At 41.8% G+C, this 17,761-nt stretch overlaps 1 protein-coding gene across 5 annotated transcripts in view; it reads left to right on the plus strand.

The window, feature by feature from the left end:
- The window catches only part of Cemip2 (cell migration inducing hyaluronidase 2), an 81,431-nt gene extending 68,822 nt beyond the window's left edge, over positions 1–12,609 (plus strand). For all 5 annotated transcript variants that reach the window (XM_060387447.1, XM_060387436.1, XM_060387430.1 and 2 more), the window contains 5 exons: positions 819–1,038; positions 3,254–3,352; positions 6,693–6,847; positions 9,873–9,976; positions 10,425–12,609. In XM_060387447.1, coding sequence (XP_060243430.1) covers positions 819–1,038; positions 3,254–3,352; positions 6,693–6,847; positions 9,873–9,976; positions 10,425–10,621 — 775 coding nt within the window. In that variant the 3' untranslated portion in view covers positions 10,622–12,609. The remainder of the gene's footprint in view (positions 1–818; positions 1,039–3,253; positions 3,353–6,692; positions 6,848–9,872; positions 9,977–10,424) is intronic.
- The last annotated feature ends 5,152 nt before the right edge of the window (positions 12,610–17,761 follow it).

The raw sequence follows: 17,761 nt of genomic DNA on the forward strand, positions 1-17,761 counted from the left end.
ATTTAAAAACAATTTATTTATAATGTTTTTATTTATTCTTTGAGAATTTCATACAATCTATTTTGATTGTATTCTTCCCTTTAAATTATGATTTTTTATTGTCTATTGACTTCATCTTAAAATATGAGCTCTTGACTTCTGGTAATCAATCACATTTTATCAAGCCCTTTGAATCTTGACTTCTTTGGTTTGGAAACATTAGGTTTTTCAGATAGTGCTGCAGCATTTCTTATAACTTGGATTTCCCATTCATCTTGGTAGGGAGAATATAATTCAGAATTGGTAAAACTGTTTTCCTCAGCCTGGTCTTGGCCCAGTTGAGAAGGACGGACCATGGGTCCATGTGTTCCCAGAAAGCATCGCAGGGCTATGATTTTTCTTAGCTCTTGTTAAACAAGCCACAGTCACTGCTTTGTTATTCCTGTTTCCACAGTGATTTATTAGCAATAACTACAAGTGGAAAAGCTGATATTAATGTTCCATATTCTAAACTTAACATAAATATAGTTTTTAAGACAAGCTAAATTCCTTCCCCTCAGATGACCCCTTGAACTAATTTAAACCAGAAATCAACTTTGATGTCCTTCAGGACAACTTAATGAAAGCATCACTGTACTCCCCAAGGCAGTCGTGAACTTGACTCGATATACTAGGGCGTAAGGAGGGAGAGTGAGAGATTTTATTAGCTTTGCAATTTATTTTTCTTTTAAGGAAAAGTTACTTTATTGGAGAAATATCCCCTCGGCCATGAATCAAATGGAGAAGTTTTATGCTTCTGAGAGGAACTAACATCAGTTGGCTTGGCTTCTGTGTTCCAGGTTATTGTTTCTTTATCTCAGAGCCCATAGCCACAGAGATGGTCACAGTTACTGTTCATCTCAGGGATGTGAAAGAGTCAAGATCCAGGCAGCAACAGACTCCAAAGACATCAGTAACTGCATGGCCAAAGCATACCCACAGTATTACAAGAAGCCCTCGGCAGTCAAGCGCATGCCAGCCATGCTCACGGGCCGCTGCCAAGGGTGTGGCACCCAGCAGGTAAGCAGAGAAGACGAGAGGGCCTTTGGGGGGAAGTCAGGGTTCCTTGGTGTGGCAGTAGGGGCACGTGGCTTTGAAACATCTTTCTTGCAACTTTAGAAATACATGCTGACACCTCCTGAATTTTGGTTTATTCTAGAATGGGTTGCTCATAAGAAGCAGAGCAGTCCCCATTTATAGCAAAAGTGTCTTTTTTTCTTGCTTAATTTACCCTGATTATGAGCTTTATAGTTTAAAATTGAAATTTATTGTGTTGATTAAAATTATTAATTTTCTAGGGATAGGGTTCTGTTCCAATAGAACTATTGGGTTTGTATGTCTAAAAGTGTTATAAAGTTGTTTTATTTATGTATGCATGTATTCAGTGGTTTTGGAGACATGGTCTCATCAAGCAAGGGATGGCTAAAACTTAATAGCTTAGGATGGCTTTGAACTCCTGATCATCTGACTCTACCTTTTGAGTGGTGGGTAATAGGCACTTGATAACTTTTCTTTTTGATGTTGTTGTTGTTTGTTTTGTTTTTGATAACTTTTCAAAATGACTTGATCATCACTGGTATCCTGGGCTTTTTTTTTTTTTCTTTCTTTTTTTACCAAACAGCTTCTTCTCCTACCTTTAGTATTCTTAGTTTCTATTTCATAGACATCTAGAAAAACGCATTAAAAAATATTGATGCCAGGCATGGTGATATATACATATTATTGCACGTACTTGAGGCTGAGGCAAGAGGATTTTAAGTTCAAGGTCAGCCTGGTCTACAGTAGATAAAACCCACCCCTTAAGAGTGCAGGGAGTTGTAGAAAAGAGTGGGGGAAATAGAAGGACCCGGAGGAGACAGAAACTCCATAAGAACACCAACAAAGCCAACAAATCTGGACCCAGGGGACCCTGCAGAGACTGATGCACCAACTGAGGACCATGCATGGAGAAGGCCTTGCCCCTGTGCTCAGATGTAGCCCATAGGCAGCTGAGTCTCCATGTGGGTCCCCTAGTGAGGGGAGCATGGGCCGTCTTTGATGTGGGCTCTGTTGCCCTCTCTTTGATCACTTCCCCCTGGTAGGGAGTCCTTACCCAGCCACAGAGGAAGAGGTTGTAGGCAATCCCGATGAGACTTGATGAGACTTGACAGGTTGTGGTCAGATGGTAGGGGAGGAGAGCTATCCCTTCCTGAGGGTTAGGGGAGAGGGCTAAGAGAGAAGGAGAAAGGATGGGACCTTGAGGAGATGAGGGAGGGGCCTATAATCGGGAGGTAAAGTGAATAAATTATAAAAAATAAAAAATAAAAAAAAAGAAGAACAAGAAGGCGGTGCACTGCTGAGTGGCTGTGCAGCTGTAGAGCATTTGAAGCATTTGGAGCATCGTGTTTACTTGGAAGTTTGAGAAAAGTGTTTGTATTCTATCTCAGAGCCAAACACATGTGCATTAGAAGTAATTAGAAAAATTCACAAAACTCCACCCAAACAAAGACTCAAAAGAAATACCCAACTTCCAAATGTTGCCTGGTGTAGTGATGAATATTTGCCTGTGAAATTGTTGACAGTGACTCATAAGAACCGTTTGCTGTTCATACCTGGAAATTTGTGAATGAGACACATTGGTCAAGGAGCTGGGCTTCAGAGACCGAGAATCAATTGGAGGACAGAAAGGGAGAGGAGAAGGTGGGAGGGACAGCATCAGAGAAAGCAAAGAGGCAAGGAAGAATGGGAAGTGCTTGTGGAAAGTGGAGGACCGCCCTGACTCTTGGAGGCGGTAGAACAGAGGGACATGCGGGCCTGCGTGCAGTGACCGGCTCTGTTTATGAAGCACTCTGCGGACACTGAGAGGGGCTGAGGCCTGGCCAGCCGTGTTCAGGACACCAGAAGGTGGTTAACAGTATAGCCCTCCTTATGTAGAGACTGTCCTTGGTCCTAGATTCGATGAACCCCAGTTTAGGGTAATTGATCTGAAAAAGATCTTTTCAAAAGATGTGTCTTGAGGCTGAAGAGATAGTTCAACTGTTAAGAGCACTTTCTTGAAACGGTGATTTCCCCCTCCCCTCAGAAACCAAGAGGTATACACTTTCTGTGTGCCAGGAATGAGACAGAATTCCAGGTCTTGAAGTGGGTGTAAAAGGTTCAGATAAAGGAAATGGCCAGCTGGTATAATGGAGTGTTTTAAGGGACGTGTGGGGCGTGGATACAGTTGCCTTTAAAGATGCAATGTGCTCTTGTCTAGATGGTGTTTAGCAGTGACCCTCACAAGAGCTACCTCCCTGTAAGATTCCAGTCACCTGGTAAAGCAGAAACTCAGCGTGGAGAGCCATCTCTTATTTCCGTAAGTATGGACTGGTGTGGCCTCAGTCTTTTGGGGGCTTCTGTAACAAAATGGCACAGACTAGATAGTTTAGAAGCAACAGAACTTTGTGCTCACTGTTTCAGAGCTGGAAATTCTGAGGTCAGTGTAGTAGCAGAAATGATGTCTAGGAAGGGCTGGTTTGCCAGCTCACAGATTGCACCTTTTCTTTGTGTCTCGACCTGGGTGTATCTCAGAAGGATCATTCACAAGGGCCTCCCTTCATCCCACAAAGGCTCTGTCTACCTTCTAATGCCATCACTTTGGGGATCAGAATCTCAAATAGGAATTTGTAGGAGCACAGATGTGGAGCCACAACATCACTTCTTGGCCACCACATGCTTTGGCTCTGGTCTTTAATCCTAGTGACATATTATTTCTGGCACCAATCATGGGTTTGTCCATCCATTTTACTTCCTGGTAGCAGGAATGTAGCTGAGGTGTAAATGCCTCTTCAGTAGTTGTTATTTCTTTTTCAAGTGGATTGTTTATTAATTACTCTCAAGCTAATGTCAAAAATTTGATTACATTACTTTTTATTTACCATTACACAGGAAAGGCATCTTTAGTTAAGAGAGCAGTTTGCACGTTCATTCAATATGGAGAAAACCACGTTTAATCTCATTTTGGTAGTTAAACTACCAGGTTGTTTAAGATATGGAAAATGATGGCTTCTAAATTGCTTAGGCCTTTTCTTGAAGGTTATCTGTCCCTTTTAAGAATGTAGTTAAAAAAAGGGAGTGGGGAGACAGAGTAGTGTCTTTTCTGAGAGTGTCTGTAAAGGTATAGATGCGAGTCACAGGGTCAGCACTAGAGTTTGGGCTTATAGCCCAGTTAGCAACTAGAAACTAAGACTCAGAAGAGGTCTGTCCAAAGTCAGGGTGGTCTGGGGCCTCTGTGTAAGGAGCTCTTTGCTAACAGGTGTCCAGCCATCCGTCTCACAGTCTCCTGTGGTCTCTGCAGAAGTTGAGTTTGTTAAAGCAATGAGTAAGTTAATCACAAATCCAAGTGTGTGTGGCCAAAAGTAGGCTTATGCCCGCTCCACCTTTTTAGAATAGCAAAATGAAGAGTAACATGAAATTTCCCACATGCCTGGTTTTATGCCCAGTTATGTGAACTGTATGCACAATGGGCTGCTGTCCACCACCACCTAGCTCTGATTCCCAGTGTTCCTCACCAACTCCTCTTGGCATATTTATCTCCAGAACTTTCACATGATGACCTACTTCTGAGGCTTTGACACACTGTTAGACCCTTCTGAAAACTTCTTTCTCCCTCCTTTCATTGACAAGTGTTTTGGTTTTTTGTGTGGTTTTTGTTAGTTTGTTTGTTTCTGGAAGTGCTGCTTTTTGCAAGCACAGTTTGAATTACTGAGAATCATTATAGGTTTTCTTGTCTTACATGAAATGTAAATATTCTGATATTTATAAATTGTGGATTGTGTCTATTTTTTTTTCCACATGTAAGATTCACTTCAGTGGGTAGACAAGATGGCTCAGTGGCTAAAGATGCTTGCCACCAAGCCTAACTACCTTGAGTTCAATCTCTGGGACCCACCTAGTAGAGGGAGGAAACTGACTCCTGGAAGTTGTTCTCTGACTGACTTTCACATTGCATTGGCCATCCAACACATACATAGATAAGATGTAATTAAAAGAGAAAAGTGTACCTCAGGAATTTACAGAACTATTCTCTGGGTTAGAACAATTTAAACATAGCTAAACAAATCATTTTGAGTTCTCATGTGCTAAGTCGTGGGTTAGAAATAACATTTCAAGATAGACAGGCATAGCGAGGAGAGCCTGTCCAGGAGAGCCCTTGCTGGCTCTCAGTGTAGTGTGGTTTACTCTTAATAGACAGAAGCAGTGTGGAGTTCATATGTACTCACTTTTGTTTGTCTTCTCTTCTTCCACTGAGAAATTTAATATTTGGTAATTCTGGCTTTCTTCTTTTGTTGTTACATATTTCATTATCTTTTTTTTTTTTTTTTTTTGAGTCAAGCTATTCAAAAGTAGCCCAGGCTGGCCAGCCTCAGCTTCCTGAGTGCTGGGATGACAGCATGGGCCTTCATGTCCAGTTTGGTATTTCTTTTTCTCAACAAGATCACAGATGGTGATTTAGGGAAACTTTTTAAGTGAAACAGTGTAGCGATCCTGTCAGTGGAAGGGAGATGAAGGTCAACATTGTTCCTGGAGGCCTCAAGGGACTTCTCTTAGCAAAGTTGGATGGTTGACTGCCCCAGAAAAGAATTTCAAGAGCCAAAATTAATGAATTTATTAAGTAGAACGTCTTAGTTACTTTTCTCTTGTTATGAAGAGATACCATGTCCAAAGCAACTTAGAAAAGAATTTATTTGGACCTACAGAACATCAGCCAGACATGGTGGCACTTGCATGTAATCGAAGTACTCAGGGACGCAGAGGCAGGTGGATCTCTGTGAATCCAAGGCCAGCTTCGTCTGCAAAGTGAGTCCAGGATAGCCAAGGCTACACAGAGAAACGCCTATCTTGAAAAGCCAAAAACAAACAAACAAAAAAACCCTATTATTTTGACGTTACAATCATCAGTACCAAGAAGTCTATCTCACAGAAATACCTAGTATAAAATGGCAAAAGGATTTTTAGAGCCATTTTAGAAATTATTAGAATTCTGTCCTAATCCTAGGCCAAAATTTATTTGACGATGCTTTTTAAATGAAACATAAGTCCGTATCTTAAACAAATTTTTAAAAAATCAAGCATTCTAACACAATACCTCCCAAAGATACACCAAGTCTGTGCTTGTATGCAGAGGAACAATGGTAAGTAAATAGTAAAGGCTTTTGTTTTAATTCAACCATCTTTTTCTATGTGAGCAGAAAACTCTGCATTTAGCATAGTGCAGGTAGTAGTATGCAGTATCCTTGGCTCAGCTGAGGTGTTTGAAGCAGCAGTTGCTGGGACTGTGGATGAGAGCACACACAGTATAAAGTACACATGTTTTGTGTTTAGAACCAAGGTTCCATGTATCCGCATGATGCAGCATGGCTAAGCACAGCTACAAACACTCTAGCTGCATTATATGTTTTAGCTTTGATTGGATTTTTGTCTTTTGTGCACCTAGAAACCTTTCAATCATGGGACTCTCCATGGGGTTATGACCTATAGTTGAAGAGGCTGAAATTGAGAGGAATATGGGTACCATTTTAGACATTTCACTGAGACAGTAAACCAAACATGATGCAATCTGAATCCTGGGTTTAGAAGGAGCTTAAGAAAATTCACTTCTCCCAGGGATGTTTCTGATATGGAGATGACAGCATAAGACACTTTTGTATTCTCAGGTCAATGGTACTGACTTTACCTTCCGGAGCACTGGTGTCCTCCTCCTTGTTTTGGATGCCTGCAGCGTTCCCTTCCGGTTGACGGAAAAGCAGATGTTCCTTTCTGCAGACATCAGTCGCATGGAAGAGTTTTTAAAGGCTAGCATCCCTCCAAGGTAGGTAGAGCTTGCCCTGCACCAGAGGAAAGCTATCTTGAGATGTGACTGCTCGCTACCATGGCATGCGCTTACTTCTGAGCTCTGTTTACCGCCTGAGCATTCCAGGCTCTGTGAGGTATTCCTTCCCACCGCAGGCTGATCCCTGGGCCATTGGCAGAGCTTGGATGTAGCTTGTTCAGCTGATGAGAATCCTGCTGGGAAGGGAAAAGCTCATTGTTTGGTGCTTGCCAATGCCGCTCTTAAGAATTAAATTATCTACTTCCCACCAGACTAGCTCAGAAGGCTTGTAATTTTGAAGTAATGTTCTGGCTGTTTTCTTCAGTGGTCTTTTGTTCCACTGATGGACTCTCACAAAGCATTGTACAGTACTGGGTTTCAGGAACTCATCTCCCAGGTCACCTGTATATGGAAAAGAGTAACTGGATTTTTAAGTGGTTGAGTGTCCTAGCTCTCTTTTAAGAGGAGGGTCTGGTTTTTGTTGTTGTTGTTCTGGGTTGACCAGATTATAGGTGAGGACAGGAAGTAAATTCCAGACCCTTGCTGCTCTGTGGTGGATGTTAAGTGCAGCTATTGAGGAAAAGAGCATAAGCTTCCTGTGGATTGAGGCTCCCCTGGCTTTGCATTGTTCTGATGATATATGTAGCCTGCAGAACTACCTCCTAATAAGTCCCATCAAGTCTTTGGATTATTTTGGTATAATTTCTGTATGTGTGTGTTCATGCTGTTTGTGTGTGGGGGGGTGTATTAGGGACGGAGGTGTGGTGTATGTAGAGGCAGTCATCCTTCAGTATCCATAGAAGATTGGTTTGAGGTCCCTCTGCAGAACCCAAATATTCAGATGCCCGTGTCCCTTGTTTAAAATGATGTAATATTTGCATATAACTTTCATAGTCCTTCTGTACACTTTAAATCGTCTTTAATGGCAAGATTTGTGTAAATGCCATTCAAATAGATGTTCTATTGTATTGTTTAGGAAACAGTGATAAGGGAAGAAGTCTGTATACAGAACACGTGCACATCCCCCACCCCCAATTTTTCATTATGTTTGCTTTGTAGGTGATGGGAATGTGGGCTCACGCATGCACACATAGAGATCAGAGAATATCTTGCAGGGTTGTTCTTCTCTTTCTACCCTGTAGGCTCTGGGAATCGAACTCAGGCTACCGGGCTTGCATGGCAATCACCTTTACCCACTGAGCCATCTGGTGTGGTGTTTTTTTCCCCAAACAGTTTTGATGAGTGACTTGTAGAGTTTATGTATGCAGAACCTGTGGATAAGAGGATCAGCTATAGGTCCATCTTGTGGTTCAGGATAATTTTAGAGGATCTTTTTCTGAGGTTTTAGTATTCTGTGTTTAGAAACTCATCACTCACTTTTCCTCAAACAATTCAGGATATAAATCTTACAATAAACATTAGAAAGCATAGTTTTGCAAGAAGACTTAAAAGCAACTGCCTAAGGAGGAACTTCTTCGAATAAGCTACTTCTCCATGTGGCTACTGGTCATATAACTGTTTAGTTTGCAGAAGCTTATGCGTGGGACCTCAGGATTGCTATGTGTGTTTATTGCATTTTAATGCAGTGTTGAGAAGTTACAGGGCAGGGGCCAGGAGTGGTAGAACGTGCTTAAAATGTCAGCATTCTGGAGGTGGAGACAGGGTGATCACTATAAGGTTGAGGCCGATCTATGGTCCAGCCAGCCTCAAAATCAAAGAAATGGAAGTTAGATTGCAACTGACAGTGACTTCTCGAGAGCTTGTTAGTGGATTGGCATGCATGTGTGTTAAGGACTTTTCCAGACTAGCCTGATAATTCCGTCCTAGGGAGAAGTTCAGATCTGCGGCATTGCTGTGGCCAGCTGTCTGCAGTGATTCTGTGTCCACTCCCCATCACTTTAGGAAGACTATAACCAAGAGCCCGCACCATAGTCACAGTCTTGAGCACTTGTCAGATCCCACATTATAGTCTACACTGCTAACAGAGTGCGGCCAGAGGTTGAAGGAGGGATTCTTTCTCTGAATGAAAATCAATACTATAAGATGTGCTAACTAAATTAAATCATAACAGCAGCACATCTGCCATAAGTGGGAATAAACAGCTTGCTGCCCTGTTGTATTTGTCAGCTGGCACTGCAGTCCACTTCCAAGAATGGTAAGAAATTATACCAACACAAAGAGCTTGTTGGTCAGATACTCAAATAAACCAGGAAGAAAAGCAGGAATCCACCAAGCGCTCAGAATATTGTGTTGACCTACTGTACACTGAAGATGAGTTTGTTTTGTTTGTTTTTTAGCTTTACTATTTTATGTGTATTGATGTGCCTGGTGCGTGCAGCAACCAGAGAAGGCATCAGATTTATTAGAACTGTAGTTACCAGTGGTTGTGAGCTGCCATGTAGGTGCTGGGAATCAAACCCTGGTCCTCTGCTTTCATCTGCTGAGCCTTCTCAGCCACCCTAAAGACAGCAATTAAACAAACGAAGAAACAAATGTAAAAACAAACAGAAACAAACCAAAAAGAAACCAACTTTTTACACCATGGAGAACTGCTTATGTTTGTTTTTGTTTGTTGCTGTTATTTGTAGCACTGGGGAATGAGTCTAGGGCCTCCCTATGCTTGACCAACACTGAATCACTGATCTGCACTCCAGCTCTTATCTTTACGTTTCAAGCTTGTGACGCAGAGTACTAGAGTGCCTGAGAGAGACCAAAACCCCCTCTCTGAATAGGCTGATCCATGAAAAGCTGGGTTCCAGTCTGCGCTGGTGTCTACATGACTTTTGGTTTCTACACCTTTGGGTTTCCCTGTGTTACCACTCTCCTAATTAAGAACCTGAGAAGTTCCCTTTGCAGCAAGGAGTTGGCACTTGTGTCAGCAGGGGTGAAAAAGCATCTAGCCTGTTTTCCTTTCTAAATTTGCTTTTATCTAGTATTCCTCCACTGTCCTTAGTGCAGAAATATTCTCAGTAAATGCATGCTGAATGACTGGCATTGCCTCTGATTTTCTAACTTTGACTCACAGGTCAATCGTTCTGTTGAGCACAAGAGGAGAAATAAAGCAAATGAACATCTCGGATTCATTAGTTCTTCTGGGACTGGCCAAACCAGCATACCTTTATAGCAAAGGTTTGTATTTATAGCATCCGGTAATGTACTTATGATGCTCCAGTGAGCATATTTTTTTGGTGGAGTTTGTTTCCTAGACTGTCTCATTAGCTCTGCCCAGAGTGAGGGTCATTGAAATAATTTCTTCATAAAGGACTGTGTTAGAGGAAATGCGTTGGGGTATGGCTTGCCATTTGTGTGGCAAGAATTCATTGCTGGTGTCAGGAAGTGTTGGTGTTTATCTGTCATATCTATCTATCTATCTATCTATCTATCTATCTTATCTATCACATATATATATGGTGTATGTGATGTACATATGTAATGGATGGATATATATATATATGTATATATATATATGATGTGTAATACATTTCTGTCTTTGTTTTGCTCAACTCTGACCCACTTCCATAATTATCTTGCTGGAACTAGTAGCTGTACACTTCAACTTTTCTCTCTCTTTTTATAGGAAGTATTGTATTTTTGGGATTCAGCGGAAACTTTAAACCATCATGGACTAAGCTGTTCACCAGTCCTGCTGAGCAGGGCCTCGGGGTGCTCGAGCAGTACCTCCCTTTGCAGATGGAGGACTATGGGTGCTCCAAGGCCAGCAGTGTCCACAGAAGAGACCTGGAACTGTTACAGCAGGCTTCGAAAGTGCTTTAGAGACATGACTGTAATTTAAGTGCTGGGAAAGAAAAAAAAATGTGAACTAACTTATTTAATTTATGGCATTTTAAGATGACACTGTTAACCCGATGGAACCATTTTTCTGTTTCATACAAAAGGGAGAGAGAGAAAGAACTCAACTCAATTGTTTGAGTGCCAGCTCGTGCACCTTGGCATTGCACAGAGGGTAAAAAGCCCTTTGTCTTCGTGAGGCTGCTTTGTTTGGAGAGCGGTTCTCATGCCCCTTGCATTGATAAGCCCGTCAGCGGTGCTTTGCTTTCTGTATAGTGGGATGCAGGGAGCATTGATAAGCCCGTCCGCCATGCTTTGCTTTCTGTATGGTGGGATGCAGGGAGGCCTTCAGGAACTTCCTCGGGCTCCTGAGAGGACTGGCTGCTGCAGCATTTCGGAAACTTGAAGTCTAATGCGCAGTTATGCAGCCAGCTCCAGTGGCTGACCTGTTCAGTGATACCTGGGGCTCACTTCCGGAAAGCCTCTGAGGGTTTTATGTGATGCCAGATATGGTTTTAAGTGGCGACTCAGGCCCAGCACATGCCCTTTTTTGCCTGGACATGTGCTCTTTTTATTCACTTGTATATTGATTACTTTTGAGGGTTCACCTTTCAAAGAGGGAACCAAATTGGGACAAAAGGGCTTTTGAAATCTTTTTGATCTGTGACTATTGAGAAAAACAAAACAAACAAACAAACAAAACTAGTTACTTTCACCAGGTTTGAAGTTGGTGGGACCCTTTGAAGCTTTAATCCTTATCCTGTCTTGACTGAATATTTGTATTTAAAAGGCAGAGCTGAAGTGAATTACTTTTCTTGAAAAGAAACAAGCCACTTCCCCAAATGTAAACTCTTGTCATTTTAACCTACAAAAGGGAGCCAGGTGTGGTGGCGCATGCCTTTAATCCCAGTACTCCAGAAGCTGATGGATCTCTGTGAATTTGAGGCCAGCCTGATCTACATAGTGAGTTCTAGGCCAGCCACAGCAATGTAGAGAAACCATGTCTCAAAAACTAAACAAACAAAACAAAACGAAAACCACCCCACTGAAACATATTAACTTGCAAAAGGAAACTTGTCCTTGGCTTTGACCCTGTACCTGTGTTTTGTGTTTGTTTTGGTGTGTGTATTTTTTTTTTTAAACTTCTCTGCTCATTTTCCTACCAGAGAATCCTAGAGAGCTTACTGCTTGCTACTCCATAAATTCAAGGGGAAGAAGGAGACACCTTTATAGGCCAGAATCATGGAGGCAACAGACATGAACCTCTTTGTAGCCTTTAAAAGAAGGAGTCTTTGTTAGTGAATGTAGTTGTCAAAGACAAGAAGAAAGGACGCCGTGACGTGACGCCCAGTGCTCCTTCTATTGTGCTTTCCTCCAGCCAGTGGGGACACATGGCAAAGGAGGCTGGCTCTGCAGACAGGAGGGAAGATGCATCCGAGTGTTGGTGGGTGGCTGGAAAGCCAGGCATGTCCAGTCCGACATCAGCAGTGAACACAGACCAGGTCATCTTCCCCTGTGGAGGGCCAGACTGATGCCTGTACTTTGTGTCCAGGAGACATTCTAGAACAGTTCTGTGACCTGTGTCACAGAACATGCTACCTCAGAGTGCTGTGACAAACCATGCCGACTGTGAGTGCTCCCAGGTCGGGCATGTATCTTAATCGAAGTTTGGTTATTTGTTTATTTGGGGTTTTTTTGGATGTGGGTTTTTTTGTTTTTTCTTTCTTAACTATTAAATATATTTAGTGGGTCATGGTTCCTGAAGGTGATTTGAATTGATTGTGCGTGGGTATGTGTATGTGTGTATGTATTAAATGTATTTGATGTGTGCTTTCTTGAGTTCTGGGGTTTTTGTGTTGTTGTTTTATTTTTAATATTTGGAGAGGTATGCAGTGTCAAAGGCACTCAGTTTTTCTGATTATGTACTAATAATTAGGGCCTAAATTAAATAAATAAAAGTATGTGTGCATGTATTTTGTGTATGTGTATTTGTGAATCTCTGTAATTGTTGAGAGCTCAGATTCCAACTTCAAAGAAGTTATTGGCAAAAGTAAAGAATGACCATCCACACAGCAAATTTTGTAAGACTAAGTTAAAAAAGAAGGGAACAAAATTTACCATGAAGAAGAGCCCAGCCTTGGCTGGGTTTTGGAATCACCTGTGAAGCTTCAAAAAATTCAGAAGTCTGAATCCCACTGGCTTACTTCCAGATTGGCGTTAATTGACTTTGGGTGTAGCTGGGGCATGTGAGCTTTTTATTTTTATTTTTTAATTTAATTTTTTAAGCTCCCTGGGTGATTCCAACATGCAGTCATGTTGGAAACACTGTACTTAAACACCCGCTATTCGGCTTTTGTCTATAAAACTCTCTGTAGAACTTCATTTATCTGTATGTTATTTTCAGATCCCTTTGTCACTCACAGGATTCTCAATCCTAAAGAAAGTATTTTACTGTTGTTGCCTTTCTAAAAGCTTTCGTTCAGTCTACTCTTCACTTATTAGACACACATGGGGATGCGGAGGTTTCACTGTGTTCTTTTGTGCTGAGAAATATTATTCCTAGGTGATTTACGACTTGGTGGACATTTTCTATCAGATGAGGGACTTGACTGAGTTCCAGAAATGTGCCTGTCCACAAATCAAATAAGGAGAAACACAGTGGCTTTCAGATGTCAGCTGATGGGTGTTTTATGTCTTTGACAGAAGGTCCTGCCTATGAGGGTCCACCTGAGCCAGCCCTGCATAGATTATGCTGAAAGGTGAAGACTGTGAATCTGAGAAGAAAGACAGGCACATGCCCTCATGGGAGCTCACTCTCCAGCTGCCCCCTGGCTGATGTTTGCACTGTGGGGGTGGAGACAGGCTCAGGGCTCCTCTGATCCTCTACTTCACCACACCCTTCTCATATCTTTATACCATCAAGCAGGTTACTTTGTGTGGAGGAGAGGAGGGCTTAAAAGCAATGGGCAAGGGTTGGGTGCATCTGATAACTGGGTTTTCATTCCTTAGTGGGTGAAGGAATGTTTGGAGCAGCCCAGGGGAAAGGCCTTCCACAGGAAGGTGTGCACTTTACCACAGTACACTTCTCTTCTGGCAGGTAAGTGTTCAAATCCCACTGAGAATACTTACTAGCTCTGTCCTGAAGAATTGGAGTTTATCCTCTACAATTCTTTATATTTATTGTTTTGAGGTGGGCTCTGCCTGTGTAGTTCAGGTTAGCCTCTTGCTCAAGATCTTTCTTCTTCAGCCTCCTGAATACTGGAGTTAACTACTGGTAATTCCAACAACCAGCCTCTTCTACAGCCTTGTACAAGCCAGGCCTCTAGAATTCTGGGTGAGGGTTCAGGTACTTATTTAGCCATGTTTAATAAACCAAGGAATTCTAGAGTGAAGAACTTAATAGGGTAACAGATCGTATCATTACTGTTAGTCTGACGTAATGAGCCATCTCAAGCTGCTGCAAATGGGAGTAGACCACTCTGGGCTGGAGCTAGTCTGTGTTCTTTCTCCTCTCTCTCTCCTCCTACCCTTTTCTTTCTCTCCCTTTTCCTTTCACTCTCTCCATCTCTTCTTTCTCTCTGTGTCTTCTCTTTCTCATTCGCTGTCTTCTGTTTTCCTCTTACCATGTCTTTGCCTCTTTTCCCTCCATACATGAGGTTTAATACAAAGCCTTACACATGCTAGGCAAATGCTCTAACTGCTGATCTAGACCCCAATCCTTCTTAACCATGAAAAAAGTTCTGGAGAGCCCATCCCAGGCTTTTGGTTCACAAGTAACAAGATGTTACTCACAGTTTGCTGGGTGGTTGATTCAAGCCATTTGGAAAAGAAGGCTTTTCACACTGAAGCTGTGTGAAGAAGCTAGCTGATTTAAAGATACTTAGAGCCTGGCACATGCTCTATGGTTCGATGGTATAACTGGAGACAGACTGACTGAACTTTGATTCCTGAATGAGCAACTCTGCCCCAGAGAAGCTCCAAAAACATTAGCCACATGATGAAAATGTTTTAGCTGAAAATACTATGAAGGTTGGGGAGTATTCATGGATGACTTAAAATGTTTCCTTAAATAGACAAAATGGCTGTCTTATTAAAAAAATGACACATTTAAAGATCACCTCCAGAAAGGGTCAAGATTTATGATCACGATTTCATAATCAAAGTTATCAAACTGACCTGGAAGCTCCTCTTTACAATTTTGAGTTAAGAATGGTGAATTTTTGCTTTTTTATATCTAGTGTTTTGACTGTCATAACTGAACAAAAAAAGGTACGTTATGAAGTTTCCAAATAGCGATATATACATTAGATACATGATTTTCTTCGGGTAAAGACCATATCTACCACTTGAAGGTTCATCACTCTTTATGGCGAGTACATTCAAACTCCTCATTACTTTGAGATAGTTAATACGTTATTGTTGATGGAGGAGTGAATTCTGTTGCTCTGTGGCTCTACTGAGAGCTAAGAATGTTTTTTTTTTTTTTTTTTAGTTTTAGGTATGTTAAGAAAAGGAAGACTTATTATGTGAAAATTGTATGCAAATTATGTTTTAATGTCAGTAAATAAGGGCTAAATATTGACTGCTGCTAAATTTATGGTGTCTTGGTAATGCTGAAGGAGGCTTTGCCCATAAGGACTCCAGATTTCTACTACTAAACTCTACTGGAAAAGTTTGCTGACCCTTGATCTAGTAAAGGGTCCATGCTGGTCAGGTTCCTTGTCTTGTTCTTGGAACTTGTCAACATTTAGAGAACTTAAAACTGCTAAGGCTAAAAGAAAACTGTCAGTCATATGAGACACTTGGAAGCCAGGCTCTGCCCTTCCTCCACCCACTGGCATTTCCAGCAGGTGGAGCTGGCCATGAACTTTCATCAGACTCTCCAGGTGTTGCATAGGAAGGCTGCAGTTTGAAAACCCCATAGGACCTAGTAAGCCATCTGCTTCTTCCCCACACACATTACAGTAGGATCACATCCCACTACATTTGGAGTACTGTACATTCTTAGCTTCCTGGATCCATCTTTCTACATCGTCTCCCCCAGAAATTGCTTTGATTGGTTACTGCTGCACAGATTTGATATGCACCAGGCTATATGGCAGTGATTGAGGCAAAGTTTTATATGAAGGCCCTGATCAGGTTTTCCCTTTCCCTTTGAGAGACCAAAAGATTAAAAATTAGCAGCTATTATTAATTAAGGCCTGAACTAGGTAGGTAAAGAAGTACAGTAATGCTCTGAGAGGAAGGGCTGCCTCAGCCTCACTGCATTCTTTCCCCACCCACTAGAGATACAGTTGCTAGGAAACTGGCCCATCCCCCTAGGGAGGGACACCAGATCATTAATGGTTTGGGGACCTTCCTATAGCCAGTCAATTCAAAATGTAGCATTTTGACCAATAGACACTTGCCAGGCAGGAATTGCCCCTGCTGTGGGCATGCTGGGATGGACCAGAATCTTTAAATGACCCAACTAATCTGGGCGCTCGCGCTCGGCTCCCACTGCTTCGGCAGTGGGGGTGTGTGGGCCCAAGCTGCAGCTTGTAATTTACAATAAAAAGAACCTCAGGTATTTACAGCAGAGTCTGTTTATTCCTGGTCTTTTGGGATTCGTGAACTGGGCAGAACACCTTCATGGTGTCTGAACGTCTCACTATTAAAATTCCTCTTTGGCTATGGTTATTCCTACTTAGAAATCTTAGGCATACTTTGAATTTTGCAGTCTTTTTTAGTTTTTATAAGGAGTTAAAAGAAAAAATATGCTAGGATTAGACTGCATAATAATAGCACAGGTGTCTTGGCTTTGAAAATAGAATTATTTTGTATATATCAAAGCTATGTTAAATGCAGATGTGTTGTCTTAAGGTAGACAAATGATCAAATACAAGCATTTTCTTTGTCAGCAAATACCATTTACTATGTGAACTTCATGGATGTTGGCAAAAAGTGATCAATGGACTTGGGAATAAGGAAATTGATACTTGTCGGGGGAAGGGTGAGATCTTGGGTGAACATGCTGTGTTTCTCATCTCCCATTGGCTCATAATTCCTGGAGGAGGTATCCAGGCCAAGAAGGCTTCTGAAGGAGGAGGACAAGTCTCAGAAGGTAAGGTGCATCAGTAACTCCCAGCATGGGAAAGAGAAGAAAGTTCTGATGTAAAAGAAGTCCCACGAGAAGAGAAATTTTGTTGATTCCTTCAAGAAGGAATATGCACACACATATATATGCACACACATATATATTTAGATATATTTTAAATATATACTTTTATATAAAATATATAGGATATGTATATTCATATACACACACATATACATATATATGTTTATGTGTACTTTTGAAGCCAAAGGACAACTCTTAGCAGTTAAGAGCTGGAGGCACTGAATTGCTTGGTAGATCTTTGCTTGGTAGATCTTTGCTTGGTAGATCTTTTGGTGGATGTTTGGATGAGCAACTTGGGTCTGATGCCACTGAAGGCATTTAGTGGTGTTACAGGGAGCAGCTTTCCGCTTCTGATGCTCAGCTTTCTCATCTGTCAAGCAGGACTATAAACACGTTGTGTAATTACAGGAAGTACTAAGTGGGAATGGCCTTGGCTCACAAACAGCTGGCAATCAGAAACACCTGGTAGGTTTCAGGTCCTTGTAAATTCTTTAGTATTTTATAACAGTTAAGACTCAGGAGCTCAGTTTTCAAACACGTTTGCAAGATGGCGGGGACATGCTGAGACTTCCCTGTGCTGAGTGAACCTCTGTCCTTGTCTTATCTGTATCTGGACAGCAGCACCTGGAGTCAGCCAGTACTTGCTTAAGGAACCTGTGTGAACACCCACAGGAGGATTATGTTTATGCTGGTGGTTGTGAGGGAACCACAGATGTTACTGACCAGAGCTCTGATATGTGGAAATGATTCTTCTACAGTGAAATTGTGTGGCTGTACCCACTCCACAGCTGCTCTGTGTAACATTCTGTTTTGCTAGTCTTGTGAGGGGAAGCTTGGGTCCCACTAATAGTTTGTCCCTTGATCCCATGGCAGTGGTTCTCAACCTGTGGGACACGACCCTTTGGGAGCCAAACAACCCTTTTACAGGCGTTTCCTAAAAAACCATTGGAAAATACAGATATTCA

The sequence above is a fragment of the Meriones unguiculatus genome, chromosome 1 (genome assembly GCF_030254825.1).
Source record: "Meriones unguiculatus strain TT.TT164.6M chromosome 1, Bangor_MerUng_6.1, whole genome shotgun sequence".
Lineage (NCBI taxonomy): Eukaryota > Metazoa > Chordata > Mammalia > Rodentia > Muridae > Meriones > Meriones unguiculatus.